Source organism: Euprymna scolopes, chromosome 31 (genome assembly GCF_053919585.1).
Source record: "Euprymna scolopes isolate OS-2025 chromosome 31, ASM5391958v1, whole genome shotgun sequence".
In the NCBI taxonomy this organism is placed as follows: domain Eukaryota; kingdom Metazoa; phylum Mollusca; class Cephalopoda; order Sepiida; family Sepiolidae; genus Euprymna; species Euprymna scolopes.
Window position 1 is genome coordinate 2,240,781 of NC_136512.1, and position 18,213 is coordinate 2,258,993.

Sequence of the window (18,213 nt, forward strand, 5' to 3'; positions counted from 1 at the left end):
AAAAAAAAAAAAAATACAAACGTTACCGGCCAAACCTACGTGATTTTTAGAATATGACATCTTCGTTCTGTGATGATTATGTACGTAAAGTTTTTTTCCCATATTTTTTTAATAAGTGTAATTCTAAATATACAAATTTTATGTTAATATTTGAAGCTATATATTCTAATTTCTTCAGATGTTTTTTTAAAACCGCCTTCGTTAAAAAAAAAAAAAGTATATTCTATTAAACTTTTATTGTTTAATTTAACTTTGTTTTATTAAAAAAAAAAAGTTGAAGAGATATTTTTCACTCAGTAGTGAGCTTCGGAAGTTTGTCAGTGAAAGAAACCAAACACGATCACCAAAAGATAAGCATTTCATTATTTCTAGTCGCCACTTTGAAAAATAACTCGCAAATGCGACATTTCACTTGCAACGTAAAGCTCTGAAGTGTCATTTTCACAACGTTTTGGTCAATGTAACCTTCGACCTTCTTCAGGTGTCTGGAGATACTGGATTCCTGACTAAAATGCACCAAACATTAATGTTATTGCGTTTTGCCCTTTCTGCAAGGACCCATGGCACAGTGGTTAGAGTACTTGGAAAAGTCAGTTGTGAAAGTAACCTTTTCCTGAAAGTTGAAGGTTCAATTCCCAATATGGGCGATCAAAAAATACAATTGCGAATTACTTAGGACCTCTATCCAGTCAGGGTTGATGGAACGAGAACATGCATGCCCCGTGAAGTAAATGAAGGGGAGGGCCGTTAGAAATTCCATCCAAATTCCCAAGTTCGACAGAAACGTTCCCGAGTTTGACAAGATACACCTGAAGAAAGTCAGAGTTTACATCGACTGAAATGTTGTGAAAATAACACTCTAGATGAGAACAGTAGTCCGATGAATCCAATTAATACGAATAACCACTCCTCATCTCAAAAATTCAGAAACGTAACTGTAAATTAATTTTTAAATGTTTCATTTTGTTTGTGAAGGTGAATGTCAGATATAGTGTCATGCTAAATGCTTTAAAAATATATTACGTCCGTTTTTTTTGTTTTTGTTTTTTTTCTCTTCGCTCTTTGGTATAATCTTAAGACATCCAGTGGTGTAGCTCGATTTCAAGACTGTGGAAATATGGAATTGACCTTTAGATACCATTGCTCCCAGGTACACGTTGGCTTAGAGTGATAATACTTGTTAGGACCTCTGATGCTACCAGATCAGGCTGTCTGAAGATACTGAATTCCTGACTAAAATGCACCAAACGTTACTGTTATTGCTTTTTACCCTTTCCCTTTTGTAAAACTCAATCATGTTCTGCAAAAATCAAAAATAACAATTTTTCTCAAAACAACCAAACCAAACTCCATGAATAAATATCTGAAAATATAAAAAAATCTTGAAGCATAAAAACTTTTTCCAAAATTATTGGATTCAGCATTAAATAAATCAAAAATGGTTGATATGTTGTAAAACAAAAACAACCAAACTGTTTCTTAAAATTCTGAATTTTTTAGATGACGACTGATTGTTTATATTGTATTGATCGAACTATTGATCTCATCTTGTGCAACGTTTCGGTCAGGTTGTCCTTCAACTGTTCTTTTGCTCCCTTAAAATTTCCATGAAAGAAGGGAGAAAATACCTTTTGATCTTTAATAGAGTTGCCTCCCGTTTGTCAACCAATTTTTTTCATAAATACAAAACAATAACCATAAAATAGAGACTAACTCAAAGAATATGAAAATATCTATGGAGCCAGTAACTTTTTCCTTTTCTTTTCCAAACAACAAACGCGAAGACAGTTGAAGGATAAGCTGACCGAAACATTGACAAAAAACACTCACGATGAGATCAATACAAAGTGGTATAAACAATATTTTTCTCTTCAACTTTGAAATCTCTCGATGGAGGCTTCCTTTCCAGGGCAATTGCTCTTGACATATCAAAGGCCTTTGATAGAGTCTGGCATAAAGGTCTACTCCACAAAATCTCCAGCTATGGTCTAGCTGGAAATGTTTTTTCAATTATTGAATCATTTCTCTCTGATAGGTTCATATAAGTGGTGAACGATAGGCAGAAATCAGAATCTCGCAATATAAATGTTGGAGTATCTCAGGAGTCCACCCTTGGCCCAACTCGCTTTCTTGGCCTTTTGACCAACTGGGACAATTATTATTTTTGGTAACCAGAGTGCCCCCTTTTTGCCTACTTTTAGGGGAGCTGGTTTTTACCTCACATTAAAAACGGCCTTGTGCCTAATTTGCTCAGTGGGGGAGCAAATAAACACCATCTGTTCTTCAGATGCTGCACTTCTATTTCTTGTTCTCTTTCGGTGGAGGAGAAATCCTTCACGACTGAGACAATTTTTATTTTTATACCTTTTCTCCACGTTAAAAAACGACCCTGGTGTCTAACTCTGTCCCGTGGGGAGGCATAGTAAATAGGTACATCAATGATCTCCCAAATCACATCCTAAGATCATTCGTAGACATTTATGCTGACGACACTACTATCTATGGCAACACTTCAAAGGTCGTAAATCACCAAGTTCTTTCTGATTCTCTCTCTTCTGATCTTGATCATGTGGTGCAATGGGGAAAGAGGTGGCTGGTTAATTTTAATGCATCTAAAACCAAGCTTCTGTCTTTACATCATTAACGCTCTGATCCCTGTCTGGCATCAATTGAAATGAATGTCTCTTGTCTTGAGGAGGCTCCATATTTTGACAAGCTTCTGGGCTTGACCTTTACTCCTGATCTAAAATGGAATATGTACATCAAATCCGTTGCCAAGGTCGCTGAGATCCTTCTATCAATCCAGTAGACATCTCACTGCTAATGCAATTCTCTACCCATATAAGAGCCAGGTATGTCCAAGGATGGAGTATTGTTGCCACATCTGGGCAGGAGCTTCTAGGAAACTCTTGTCCTGCCTGAAGTTCAAAACAGACTTCATAGGCAAGTAGAGGATGCCCTTTTCTCTTCCCTGCAACCTCTTTCTCACAGAAGAGATTTTGCGAGCCTGTTTCTGTTTAATAATTATTTTCATGGCAAATGCTCATCTGAGCTCCAATCTCTGGTCCCCCTCACCAAACATTCACGAGAAACACTCGTCTAGTTGAAAACACTATCTATAATTTCCCCCACTCTTTATCTTTGCAAAAACCTAAATGTAGATTCTGTGAACAAAGTTTCTTTCTTAGAACTGCACGCCTGTGGAACTCTCTTCCATTTGCCTGCTTTCCAGCTGACTACAATATGGTCGTCTTCAAATCCAACGTAAACAAACTCTTGATGAGCCGTTCCCCTTAAGTAATCCAATTTACCAAATTTCCACTACTAATGATTACTATAATATTGTTCTTTTGACCACTGTACACACCTTAACCCTTATCCTCGAGTGGCCTCTGGGCCTTGATAAGTGGTGATTCCTTTGTAAAAAAAAAAAAATTCTTTCCATTTACTAATAGCCAAAATATCAAATTTGTTTTTTTAATATTTTCTTTTATCTTTTATTTTGTTTTCGATTTCAGTTCCAATAAGCGCAACAGAAGGAATCCAAATGTTGTATGTGTTTGTGGACATCAAGATTGATAACGTTCATTTTGTAGAAACGATCAAATATAATTTTGAACCCGAAACACGCATTGCACTCGTCAGTACGATTCAGTTTGTTGCAGCTCTTCAGGTAAATTTTATTTTTAGTGTAGTCATATCAAGGCATAAACACGCCTCCACAATTGTACATTTTTTTTAATTTTCTGAAAATGAAAATTAAAAGAACATCCTGGTTTGACATATTTATTTAATTAATTTATATTTGAAAATTATTACTTCCAATACTTTACTTTTTTTTTAACATTATCTGCACTACCATAGCTTTCAAAAAATTTTTTTATCATAAATAAAATATATTTATCATAACAAAAATATATTTATCATAACAAAAATATTTTTATCATAACAAAAATATTTTTATCATGACAAAAATATATTTATCATGACAAAAATATATTTATCCTGACAAAAATATATATATCATGACAAAAATATATTTATCATACAAAAATATATTTAAAATATTTATCATACAAAAATATTTTTATCATAACAAAAATATATTTATCATCACAAAGATATTTTTGTCATAACAAAAATATATTTATCACAACAAAGATATATTTATCACAACATAGATATATTTATCATAAAAAAAATATATTTATGATAACAAAAATATTTTTATCATAACAAAAATATATTTATCATAACAAAAATATTTTTATCATAACAAAATAACAAAGATATTTTTAGCATAACGTATTTTCAATATCCAAAATTCAGAAACATAATTAAATACTGATCTTGCCTACTTTATTTTTTTTAGGGAGTTGCTGAGGAGTTAAGGGAAACGTTTTCCGTTGTTATCCCTCAAGTGAAGCCATTGTCACCTGGTGAGATTCTTGGTTGTACATCACCCAAGCTCGAAGATGTTGATGCGTTAATGTAAGTAATTAAAATAAAATGCATAAAACGTTTTATTTATTGTTCATTATATGAGGTCCCTTCAATAAGTTTTTTAGACTTTTTTGGGATGGGCATTTTTATTGATAGTATACACGTGAAACTCTAGTCTCCTTCGAAGTAATCTCCTTCGGCTGCAATGCACTGGTTGTACCATTCCAACAACTTCTGACAGGCCCATGGAAGTCCTCTTGTATGAGGGTGTCAATGACCTTCATCACAGCCTTTTTCTTCTCCTCAATTGTCTCATACCAATAGCCTCTAAGGTTTCCTTTGAGCTTAGAGAATAATCAAAAGTCACAGGAAGCAAGGTCTCACAGTATATGGAGGGTGGGGAACTGTCTTGATGTCCATCTTTGTCAAATAGTCTGTGATAAGGATAGAGTTGTGGACTGCTGCATTCATGCAAATCTTTTGCATCTTCGGTTCCTCATAAATAATTGTGTGTACAGTTCTGACATTGACATCAAACTGTGCACTTATATCTCTATAGACACATGACGGTCCTTATCCATGAAATTCTTTATTTGGCCAATCAACTCTGGTGTTCTGCCTTCTTTACTCTTCTGACACCTCTCATCATCCCTCACAGACTCCCTGCCTTCCTTGAATCCCTTAAACTGATGAAATTCTTTATTTGGCCAATTAGCTCTGACGTTCTGACTTCCTTACTTCTTACACACTTCTTATCATCCCTTACAGACTCCCTGCCTTCCTTGAATCTCTTGTGCCACTCAAAAACTGATGTTCAATTCATGCAAGATGGTCCAAAAACAGTCTGAAGCATTCTATACTGGCATTTTTTTCCAAGTTTAAAACAAAATTTTATTGCATATCATTCTTCTAAACTGACCTCACGTCCAGATTGCATTTTTTAACATTCACCAGTTGTGACAATCAGGCTTTAGTAGGGTGTATTCCAATTCTTGCTGTTGCTATTTATTTGAACTTGAAATCATAAAAATTGGTCAGTCATCTCATAAGATGTATAGCAATAACATACTGAATTTTCAAGAGTCTGCAACAATTTTAAATGCCTATAAAAAAAAAAAAAGTCAGGAAACCTGTTTTAAGCACCTCACTATAAAAAACAAAGAGTGCTTATCCAGAATCTTACCCATAGTCACATTGGCATCTTCCAGCAGTTTACAGTAAGCTGCTGGAAAAGAAGTCGGAAAAAGCCAATTTGATTTTTTTTTTTTTTTAAATTCTTTGCGATAACCATCTATCGTTCTTGTTAGATCCTTACATTAAGAGGCTTCATGCCTTGTCTGGAGTGATTTCCATAAAAAGAGAAGTAAAGTAACATTAGAAACAAATGTTCTGACATTTTTAGCTGACCAAGAAACATACTTATAATAATTGTTTATACCAGGGGTTGCCAAAGGCGGTGGGAGACATTGCTGACTTTTTAGGGCTACACCGGTTAAAATTAAAAAATAAATTGACCAGGAAACAATGAATAACTATAAAACTATTTGTTTTCAAAGTCTGAATCGGTGCAGAATTTTCTGTTAAAAAATTAAATTTTGAAAATCCTTTCAACTCTGTCTTCATTATCGTTAGTATTAAATTAAAATTGATGCATGTCTGACATAATCAGATAAAAGAGAAGGAGGGTGGAGTCCGTCACAAATGTATTATTGCTGTGGTTTATAAACCCAACTCTTTTTTTTAAAAAGAGAAACTTGTCTCTGACGCATTGCGCAGCTGCAGAAGACAAGTGAAAATGAAGGCCGACGGCAGAGTCAAGATGAAGAAAAACAAAACGCGGCATACCCATACAATGTTTAATGTTTTGTTGGTTAGTTTTGCTTTAAAACTTCATTCTTTTAATTTTTTTTTTTTTTCCAGAAAAATATAAAAACCACTTTCCATTTTCAAAATTTAAAAAAGTTTTTCATAAGAGCTCTGCGAGCCAGATTAAAGACCTTAGCAGCCATACTTTGGAGAACCCTGTTTTATACTGTTGGATATTGACTGGACAATGCCAGATAATCTGGTCGATTTGTTATTAGAAAAATAAATCAATTAGATTTTGCAAAATGAGTATTTACAGCTTAGAATTTTTAACTCAAAAATAAAATAAAGTCGATTTAGGAATTTTAAAGTAGATTTGGAATTTAGTTAGAAATAAACAAATTCAGGTTTACGTGAGAGATCATCTGCATTGTGTTGTTTAACACATGGTTGGGTTTGCAGATATAATAGTTAGTTAGCAGAGATCAAACTGAGGAGTTAGTGAGAAACCCGTTAGCAAACAGATGTGTAAACAACTCTGTTGGAAGATGAGAGAGTAATGAGTGAACATGTAGAAAGAGACTTAGCGTGCCAAACTCTGACAAGGGAATCCATAAAACGAATAAAACTCATGTAAAATATAACTTTCTTTTAGGAGTTTGGACAAATAAGAAGATATGCGATTCTTTTGGTCTGAGATGAGCAGACATATTATTATGATTTAAAAAGCTGTTTGTGAAAGTTTATGTGTCACGTTTGTTAACTACGTGTGTTGCATAGTGGTACATATTAAAGAGAGACAGGAGCATATATAACAATGATGAGGGAGATAAGACATTTATACTATTACAGTTCTGGGATGCTTGGGACTTTGTATAGATACTGACTGGAGATGTATAGAAGTTCTTAACAAAGAGGAGGGGAGATGCATAATCGTCGAAGCGTTACACAACGTTCATTACAAGATGATTAACACATTACCTTTTGGGTTATTAAAAGATGACACATGACAACAGTTGTACAAAAACACATGATTCTTTATTCATTGGACCGGTCGAATGCTGATGACGTCAAGAATTCAAATTTGGACCTACATGGTTAATTTTCTACCCTTCGCTTCCAAAGGGTCGGTCCTGGATATGACCTAAAACTATATCCGATGGTGAGGCCCCAGCTTGCGGACCTTAGGGAGTGTAGAGCCACCCTTTAATTGCCATTGCTCCCAGGCCCACTCTGACCCGGAGTGGTAGTACCTGTTAGGGTCCCAACTATGGGTTAAATAGAATCTGACTTTAAAAAAAAAAAATATACTCCATTAAAAATCGTTCCTCAAAATAACTAGATTCGGCATTAAATAACCTGAAAAAGGTTGATATGCCGTAAAACAAAAACAACCAACCAACCAATCCAAAGGGTCAGCTACCCACTGACTGCCAACTGACTGACTCTCAACTCTCTCTCTCTGACTCTATATTGAAAATCCCCCTTCACTATGACGTCACAAGTGTGTTTTCCAAACGTGACCCATTCACGTGGCTATGCTCACACTTTTGACAACAAAAGAACTCTCAACATATGACTCTAACCTATTCTTTTAACAATATATTTTTAATTTGTATTGTTCATTTTTTTTTTTTTGGCTGACCTTTTTAACATTTCGATTCCAAACAGAATAAACAATCAATTCTTTTTACGATATAAACAATATCTATTTCTAATAGAATTTAGTCTATTGATAAATTCTAACACTTCAAATTCTTAACCTTGCTTACAATGTTCGAGTCTTGGCTTATCCTAATCTCATTTTCACCTATCTAATACTCTTTCTTATTTACATGGAAAAGGGGACAGCCTTTCCTTGTAACACGTGCATTTGTGAAGAAGCGCTCGCACACACAACGAACATTTTATATACATGCAGGACACCATGAATATTTCTACACTCTGTATACACGCATTATCTTATATTAAAGACACTGTTATTTATAGCACTAGATGATACACGAATATAGACATGTGTATATATATATATATATATATATATATATATTTTTTTTTTTTTTTTCTTCCTTTGAAGATTGTAATGCCGGGTATGGGGCAGCCAAACCAGCTGCCAACATTGCCCCGCTTTTTTATTGAAACCAACCGAGAGCTCTTTTTAGTATCCTCGCTGTTCCCTTAAGTGCAATTGTCTGAATCTCTTTTGCACTTGGTTCACCAGGAATATTAGTTAGGTAGGACTTTAGGTTCTTCTTCATAAGTCCTGTGGCACCTATGATAACTGGTATGATCGATATCCCCTTTAGGTTCCAGTTTCTTTTCATATCATACATGAGACCTTGGTATTTGGTCTGTTTCTCTCTTTCAGCTCTGTTAAGACCACCATCATTAGGAACACTCACTTATGTCAGGTCAGGTCATATGCTACTGGTACCATGTAACCCAATACTACCTGCCTCATGGTCAGGTCACCGGCGACTAAACTAGTTCCCTCACCAGATTTGTTTGGTGAGGAGGGTGGCTAGTCTCCCTGTAGGATTAAAAACAAGACCTTTCAAAGGGCCAATGAACCCTTTTTCGGGGTCAACGGCCAACTAGCATTGTGTGTGTTTGTGTGTATGTATGTGTGTGTTGGGGTGGAGAGGGCTCCCGTAAGCCGTGGTGAAGGCAACCTTTCTAGGAGAAGCAAATCTCTGATTTAAAAAACAATAAAGCGGGCGACCAGTACCCGCATTAAGCTGGTCTGCAGTTTAACTTGTTGCTGGCTATCTTGCTTGTTGTTGGATCTCAACATCTTGAACCGAGAGAGAGACTTAGCTGTCGTACAAAGCTAAGACTATGTAACATCATCTGTGTATAGATACTCCCTCAGGCATTTGTCTATTAAAATGGTCCCGTGGTGATGGAAGTCATTTTTGGGCTCATGCACTTTAAGCGTCTGAGGGAGTGGCACACGTCTGACAAGGCGTTGCAAACATCATACATGTACAGAACACACACATATACACACGTCATATAGATGACTGTGACATGTATATACACTCTCAGACAATGTTATACACCCACCGCCTACAAACATGTATTCAATTTGGTGCCGTGCATTGCCTCCTCCACATGGGGGTGGGGGTATAATGAACCTGGAACATATGGGTTACTACCGCTACACAACAATATTTATACAACTTCATTGTCTTTTCTACTATGCTTACTCTCTATAACATTTCTTTGGCTGATCAGCTTATTTCCTCTTTTTTTTTTTTTTAATTTTTAACAATTTGGAGAGGGGACGTCAGTAGTATCACAAGTTTAATCAATTGCATTTGCTTTGCAGATATCTTGGTGACGGCCGATTCCATTTAGAATCTGTGATGATAGCCAATCCACATGTTTCGGCATACAGGTAATTTATTCGTAATCGTATTGTTTGCTAAATGTTAGGTGTTTGCGCAGTATTATGTAAATTTCAAAACAAACTCATATCAGGTGAAAACAGTATTGCATACAATGTTGAAATCAGTATAAATTCTAAAAATTCCAAAAAAAAAATGATCCAATAGAAAAATAATTACAAGTAAAAATAGAATTTATTGAGTTTTCTTGTACGTGAAAGAATTGTGCAACAAATTGTGTGTGACAAACTGACTTATCGCCCTGGCTTTCCTTGGAAACCTCCATCGAAAAAAATAGAAAATGTTAAACTATTTTTGTCTATGATATTTTTGTCTATGATATTTTTGTGAAAAATACATCTAGCACATCTATTGGATCATTTTCCTTAATTTTTGGAATTTATGCTAAAAGAAAAAAATTTTTTAATTTAATTTATTCAGCTTGAAAAACATACAGTGTTTACCGATGTATTGGAACATTCAAGATGGAGCCTGATTCTCTCTTTAACACCGTAAGTTTGGGAAAAGATGTTATAAATAAAAAACCGGATAAAATAATGTTAAAAACTCGCTCAATACATGTTACCGAGACGTAGGTTGACATATATTCGGCGGGTTTTTAATAGTATTTTGTATAGTTTTTTATTTATAACACCTTTTTCCAAACTTACAGTGTTAAAGAGGGTGTGAGACGCCATCTTGAATTTTCGAATACATCGGTAAACACTGTATGTTTTTCGAGCTGAATAAATATGTTACATTGAATAAAAACACAAAAAATATATCCAGTTAGGCAGAAAAGTAACTTATCTTGCCTTTGATAACATTTATTTGTTATATATTTGTTTTTTGACAACTTTTTCGAATCTATGTGTACAGTAAAACAAACCCGAGAGTTCCAATGGGAGGTAAATACTGTGTAACCATTGCCAATTTGTAATAAATTGTTCGTCAAAAATAATAAATATGAATTAATTGCTTTGCTCTTAGCATAACTGAGTTATTTCCCTTGTTATTATGTCACATGTTCCCAAAACAATATGGCGAGGATTTTTTTTTTTTTTTTTTACAATAAAATCAAAAACTTATGTGTTTTAAATAATGTGGTATATATTTACTTTTGACATGCCTATTACATAGATATTATTTTTAGTTGAAATTGACACAAGAAGTCAAAGTAGATACTATTATTTGTTCTTTCTTTTTTAAATCAATTTTTTTTGTTTTCCAGATTTTGCTATTATAGTGTATTTGCAATAATGTCTATTATACATTGTTTTTTTTCTCCAGAAAAGTATTGTCGTTAATCATTGGCAAAAGAATGTGAAAATTTGTTTTATTGCACTTAACAATTACTGTGATCATTATATCCAATTGTATTTTTTGTTTTATTGTAGATATGATCCATACAGCAAGGTGTTTTCGCATGAAAAATACGATCACAATAAAATGCAGGCTATTAGGCAGAAAGCCATTTCTGTCGCTAGAGAAGCAGAAACTGTCGGCATCATCCTAGGAACATTAGGACGGCAAGGATCACCAAAAATACTTGATGTAAGTTTGATTCGGGAGTAAAAAGAAATGTACATCCCCTGAAACAGCATTCACCCTAGACAAGTTAAACCAGTTGCCTCCAAAGGAGGAAGTTTCATGAGAATATCAAATTCATAAGTGGTCCTCAGTCATTTGCATTGTAGCACTATATTTATCAAGTGTTGGAGAAGGGTAGGAAAAAAACAAAGGAAAGATGACAAAAGAAAAGGAAGTAGTTTATATTACTGGTAGGGATCGAACTATGTTGGTTTTTGTTTGGAAAAAGAAAAGAGAAGTTACTAGCTCCGTAGATATTTTCATATTCTTTGAGTTAGTCTCTATTTTATAGTAATTGTTTTTATTTGTGAAAAAATTGGGTACTTGTACAGTTTAATCAAGACATTAAAAAATGAAAATATCAAAAAAAAAAAAAAAAATGTTATATTATACGTATCTATTTTGGGATGAAGTTTTCCAAAGAAAATTTCAGTTAATTTGATCAAGTAATTTTTTCTTTTTTTTTTTCTACAGCGACAAAAACAATTTGTTATATCGAGCAAAAAGTAGTCACATGTTTCGATTTTTTTTAGGAAGAAAAGCTAGTATTAAAGATGGGGAGGGAGTGTTCGCGCTTTAAACTGAGTTATCTCCCCGTGGCGTGTTCAAAAAATTCAAAGATGGCTATCTTCATAGCGCTCTCATAAAAACGTGTTTTCTTTTTTTAACGTTTTGATTAAACTGTAGAAATACCAAAAATTGATTGCCAAAGGGGAGGCAACTCTAATAAGGATTGCTGAAATTTTAAGGGTGTACAATATTTGTTTTTTCTACAATTAGAGGCTCCCAAATGCTACTAATATCTAGGCTTGGTCTGCTTAAACAATCCACCATCATTTCCAAACTTTACAAGGAAGTAGGTCTAGTGAGTAATCAAAGTACTTATCAATAGACAATGGATAAGAATTTGGTCTTAACGCAGGCAAAGAGAAATAAGGGTAGGGTTTAAGGTGTGACGAGTGGTGATAGCAAAGGGACTGAACAATGGATTAAGGATCGAACAATAGGAACGACACTTGATGAAGAGGAGGGCATTCAGACACTTAGTTGAGGCCTAAACTCCGAGGTGAACAATTGAGTTTTAGATACAGTTGAGAGCAGTTGATCGCTGGAAGGTTTTCCAAGGGAGATAAACTGACGGCAAGTGACTAACAGCCTCGACAGTAGATATAAATGTGGACCTTAGCATGAACTTAGTCATTTTTTTTTTTTATGCCTCGTTCACTGTGCACTCACGGTGGACCATACATGTTTCATTTGTTTTTTTTTTTTATTCCTGACATTTATTTGGGGGGGGGGGGGGTCACAGAAGAGGCCGGGGGAGTAGAAGGTACTTTAATATCAGCCGATTGTCAAGGGCAATCCTGAAATATCTTGGCCAAGATAATTTTATGTACATAAATAAAATTTTATATATTAAAAAAAAAAAGAGGAAAGATGGAGAAAAATATTCAATAAATATAAATTTTTTTTTTTTTTTTTTTTGTCGACATGTTTCTTTTATTCATTTTTTTTTCTCTTTGCGTTATTCACAGACGCTGAAAGAAACGCTGAAGAATCAAGGCAAAAAGTCGTTTACAGTTTTGCTCTCAGAAATATTCCCAGACAAATTAAAGCTATTTCTTCATGTCGACGCGTAAGTCATGTTCCTATCTCATTTTTTTTTTAATTCCATTGCTGACACAGATTTCAGAATTTGGAAATTAGAAACTCTAATTCTAGCGACACTTATGAACAGATGCGATAACATTGTGACCGTTTTAGGTAAGTCATTCGATCGCAACTAAGAGTAATCTGAAAGTGCTCCATAGAAATAGTAAAGTGATTTATAGATACATAAGTACAATTCTATCTCAAGATTACTTGATTTCATATATATTTTTAGAGGGAAAGGGGATATAGAAATGGCTGAAGCAGTTTACGATCTCAATCTTACTTTATTTCATATATATTTTTAAGAGTAAGTGGGGAAATATTGAGTCAGTCCCGGAAATGGCTGAAGCAAGTTTCAATCTCAAAAGTAATTTATATATATTTTGAACTAGCCTGCGTGCCCGGGTGTTCGGAGGTGTGTGTTGAGAAAAAAAAAATATAGTAGGCAGGCAGGCTCGAACCCATACCGTGAAGGAGGAAAAGAACATGAAAAGAAATGACATCTTTGCCATTGCGTCCAATGCCAAACCGGAAGTGGCAAAGGTTTGAATTAAGGCTAGTCAATCGAAAAGAGGGGGATGATTTTCGAAAATATCAGCAAAAAAAGCGACCCCCCCCCTCCTTGAGAAAAGTGCCCAGTTGAGAGTGAAGGAATTGATGTTTTTAGCCAATTTTTTCGATATTTGTCGTCCGAAGGGTTGAGCTTCAGAACGATACCGATCTCATGAAGCTCTGTCACGTCTGTCGAAAGTTTTAGGCCGACATACAAGCATACATACATACATACATTTATACAGACAGGTGAGACTTATATTATAGAAGATGGAAAGGGGGGATATGGACTTAGTTCTGGAAATGAATTTTTTAAAAGTGCAAGTAAAAATACATTAGTTTATTTTTGCACTCGTAATGAATCTGAGATATTTTCATTGACTAATACATATAATTTATAGTGAAATTCTAAATACAATTCTAATTTTATGTTCTGAGGGTCGTTCCAAAAGTAAAGCCTCCTATTTTTTTGATTCAAAAGCTACAAAGAAGGGAGTAGTATCATTAAAATGAGCAACCTTTTGTGCTCCAGAATTTATTTTTTTGCATAGTCACTACCATTCTCAACGCACTTTTGCCAGGAATTCTATGACACATCTTTGCTTCTGACACACGTCCAAGACAGGGATTGCTTTCTTAGAGTCTCACACCATCAATATCTGCAACAGAAAGATGAAACTTTCAAGTCATGAATGTATATGTTCAGTCATCATGACAATGCAACTTGTAATCCCCTGATTGCGTCTTCAGTGATCGGGAGATACTATTTATTAAAAAGGGAGGATAGAAGGCGATAACGAACTATGAATATAAAATTAGCATGTCTGTAGCATCTGACTTAAATGTTTGTGATATGTTGTCACCTTTTATCCTTTTTAATGAATAGGATCTCTTGATCAAAAACTTTATAATCTGGAAACTGACACATGTATAAGTACGTTAAAGGTACTGCAGTATTAATATATACTAGCAGAACCTGTGGAAATTCCACGGTAGTTAAAAATTTTTAAAACACAAATAAAATGAATAAAAATAAAATGAAACAAATTATGATGAATTTAAAACAATTTTTTAGCAATTTTTTTTTAACCTAATAATTTTTTTTTAACCTAATAATTTTTTTTTAACCTAATAATTTTTTTTTTAACCTAATAATTTTTTTTTTAACCTAATAATTTTTTTTTTTAACCTTTTAAAGCTAAAAAGAATTGCTTTAAAAAGTTTAGATTTTTTTCATTGAAAATTCTACACAAAACACATTTTTTGTTTTTTGGGGTTTTTTTTAATAATTTTTTTATACAAATTATAAAGGAACAAATATCCATTCGCTTGCATATTTTATTTTATTTTTTTTATTTTAAAAACAAAACTTAGTCTTCTTTCAACTTGACCTTTTTTTATTATAAAATCTGATGTTTCAGATCAGGCTGTCTAAAGATATTGGCTTCTTGAACTGAAATGCACCTAACATTGATGCTTTTTGTTTTTCTATTTTTTTTTTTTTTTTTTTTGCAAAAACAAAAACAACCACCCACCTTTTCCCCTTTTTCCCATTTCCCTTTTCTCTTTCTATCTACCCCCCCCACACACTTTCTGGCTGGTTTCTTAACTTAAAATGTACCAAACATTAAAACTGTAACCCTTTTTCCTCTCGTATTGCAAAACTCATTCATGTTCTGCAGGGCAAAGAACAAAAATGATAAAATTCACTATAAAACAACCAAACCAAACACTAGCGATTAAAGATACAAAAAGTTTGAAGAATAAAAACCTTTGACAAAATAACGGAATGCAACATGAATACTATTTAAAAAATCACTGGATTCGGCATTAAATAACCCGAAAAGGATTAATATGACGGAAAACAAAACAACCAAACCAAAAATAAATTAGGCGATTCGAAACCGGACGTACGGACAAGTAAATTAATATTTAAATTATATAGTTGTATTATATGTGTATTTATATTTATATTATATATATATTTTATTCTATTTGTTTGTCTTTATTTCAGGTGGGTTCAAATCGCTTGTCCACGTTTATCGATTGATTGGGGCATGGCATTTCAGAAGCCAGTTTTAACGCCATATGAGGCAAGTAGCTTTCGATTTGTATTGAATTTTTTTAAACTAGTGAGTCACCAAGGTCGACTCGAGGTTAAAGGTCAATGAGATTGTCAGTTGAATGATGAAGAATACTGTGAGAGGATTGGAAATTATATGAGCAATCGGCAAAATTTTGTTACTTAATAGACAAGTATTTGTTGACATTAGACTTGAAGAAGACCCTGTTGTAGTCAGCATGGAAGGAGCTGTCAATATTGTATTCAATAGGTGGGAAGTTCTTAGAAAGAAACTCTGCTCATGGAATTTTCATATTGTTTTAGATAAAGAATGAAAAGTTTGGGCATTTATTAGAATAGCCAATAAATCTAAAAAAAATGGAAAATTTTTTTAAGCAGGCTGAGTATAGAGATCAACAGTTTATGGGAATCTCTAATCATAAAGAAAAACAAAAAAAATTGTACAATCCTTCCTTAAAATTTCAAGGGTCAAAGGAAGATAATCCCCCTTTCAAACTTTATTAGAGTTACCTCCCTTTGTCGACCAATTTTTTTTTTCATACAAACGAAAACACGGAAAAAAAAACAATTCCAAGAATACAGAGTCAGTAACTTTTCTCCTTTCTTTTCCAAGATGCCAACCAACATGCCTGATGATGGTCAAATACTACATCAACCGAAACGTTTCAGAAATAACACTCAAGATGAGAACAATAGTCCGATCGAAACAAATAATACGAACAAAAAAACATTCAGAATTATTTTTGTTTGTTTTGTTGGCTATTCTAATCAATATATGTATAAGAAATATGACAAATATATATATATATATATATATATATATATATATATATATAGGAAACTTCTATTTAATCTAATTCTATCATTCTGTCAGCCATGACCAGATATAAGTCATAAGTAATTTACAATTGTATTTTGAGTATCGCCCAAGAGCATGCTACCTGTTCCATTTGAAATTCCATACATATTCCCAAGTTTGACAGAAAGATTCCCAAGTTATACAAGATACACCTGAAGAAGGTCGGAGGTTACATCAACCGAAACATTTTGAAAATAACATTCAAGATGAGAACATGAATACAAGTAATCTAGATAGGGCAGCTTACACGCTTCGGAGCATTTCGGATGACTGATGATGGGTGATGCGGTCGTACCAATTGAGATGACATTGTACAACATGTTTTCTTATGTTGGCTTGTAGAGCAGAACTGGCAATTCTCTTCCTGCAAGTCAAGATGTAACCAGTTGTCCAAAGAATGCAAATAATACTGATTATCACTCCTAATTCTAAAAATTCAGAAAATGTATAGTGTTATATAAATCCGTGTTATATAAGTCCGTGTTATATAAATCCATCTATATATATATAAAAGCGAAAATGTATGTATATGTGTATGTTTGTGTGTCTGCTAAAACCTTTCGACAGACACAACGAAAATTCACAAACTCGGTATCATATCAAAGCCCCATCCTTCGCTTGAAAAATTGGCCAAAAACGTTCATTTTTTCACCCCGAAATCGACAATTTTCAACAGGGGGGGGGGGCAACAAAAACGGTCTTCTCATGACGACGAGCAGTTCTACGCATGTATCAGATGACGTCATGACCTGAGTTACTCTATATAGTTGAAAAACTGAACAAGTTTCATGTACGTCGTGTTAGGTCAGTCGATTAGCGCGTTGGTTCATTATCTAAATGTTTTGGGTTCGAATCGTAGTGTGAGATGTCTTTTTTTTTCCAATTTTTTAAATTTAAATATTGAACCAGTGTTATTTAAGCCATTTTTCACGTAACGTTCATTTTTCTGGGGGGTTTTTTACTTCGCTTATCCACCCCCGACCACACACCCAAAAACACCCGGGTACCCACCAATTTTTAAAATTTTAATATCGAAACAGGCTTATTTAAACCATTTTTCACGTGTTTGTTTTTCTGTTTTCATCGTTCATTTGCCTTACGTTAGTTTTTTTTGTGTTTTTTTTTTCGATGTTTTGATTATACCCCCACCCCCGTCATCGTCGTCTTAACGCTCAACGACTTCCGGGCGCGCACCTGTCAATTTGGTTCTTACTTAAATAAATTCGAACATCTTTCACTAACTCATTCTGGCTGGCCAATTTTATTTTCAAACTTCGCCTCAGAGCTTCGGGTTCGATCCTCCTCGTCCCCCCCCCCTCGCCCGGGTTCTTTTATTTAACACCACACACACCTACAAACACCCGGGCAACGCCGGGTACCCCCGCTAGTGTTATATAAATCCATGTTATATAAATCCATGTTATATAAATCCGTGTTATAAAAATCCATGTTATATAAATCTGTGTGCATAAAAGACTTCAGTTGGTTCCTTGATTGCTCTTTAGTGATAACATAACATTTTCAATCACTCCTTATGAAAATGTTACGAATTATCACTCATCTCCAAAATTCTTAAACAAATTTTCCTTTTTCTATTTTTAGATGTCTGTTGCACTCGAGCAAGTTTCCTGGCAAGAACGCTACCCGATGGACTTTTATGCTAATGACAGTCTCGGACCATGGACACCTAACAACGAAAAGCACCGACCAGCTCGTCCTGTACGTAGCCGTCCCCGGCCACGTATCGCTGTAAAAGTAGAATGTGAAACCAACTGTAATTGTATAGATTGATTCTGTAGACTTCAAAGCGACAATAAATAATATTTTTGTAATAAAAA

At 34.2% G+C, this 18,213-nt stretch overlaps 1 protein-coding gene across 1 annotated transcript in view; it reads left to right on the top strand.

Moving 5' to 3' along the window:
• Window positions 1-18,213, top strand: part of LOC145255585 (2-(3-amino-3-carboxypropyl)histidine synthase subunit 1-like) — a 28,446-nt gene extending 10,233 nt beyond the window's left edge. The window contains exons 6-12 of the mRNA XM_080114061.1: window positions 3,519-3,673; window positions 4,373-4,491; window positions 9,581-9,649; window positions 11,036-11,192; window positions 12,764-12,864; window positions 15,448-15,526; window positions 17,978-18,213. Coding sequence (XP_079970187.1) covers window positions 3,519-3,673; window positions 4,373-4,491; window positions 9,581-9,649; window positions 11,036-11,192; window positions 12,764-12,864; window positions 15,448-15,526; window positions 17,978-18,166 — 869 coding nt within the window. The 3' untranslated portion in view covers window positions 18,167-18,213. The remainder of the gene's footprint in view (window positions 1-3,518; window positions 3,674-4,372; window positions 4,492-9,580; window positions 9,650-11,035; window positions 11,193-12,763; window positions 12,865-15,447; window positions 15,527-17,977) is intronic.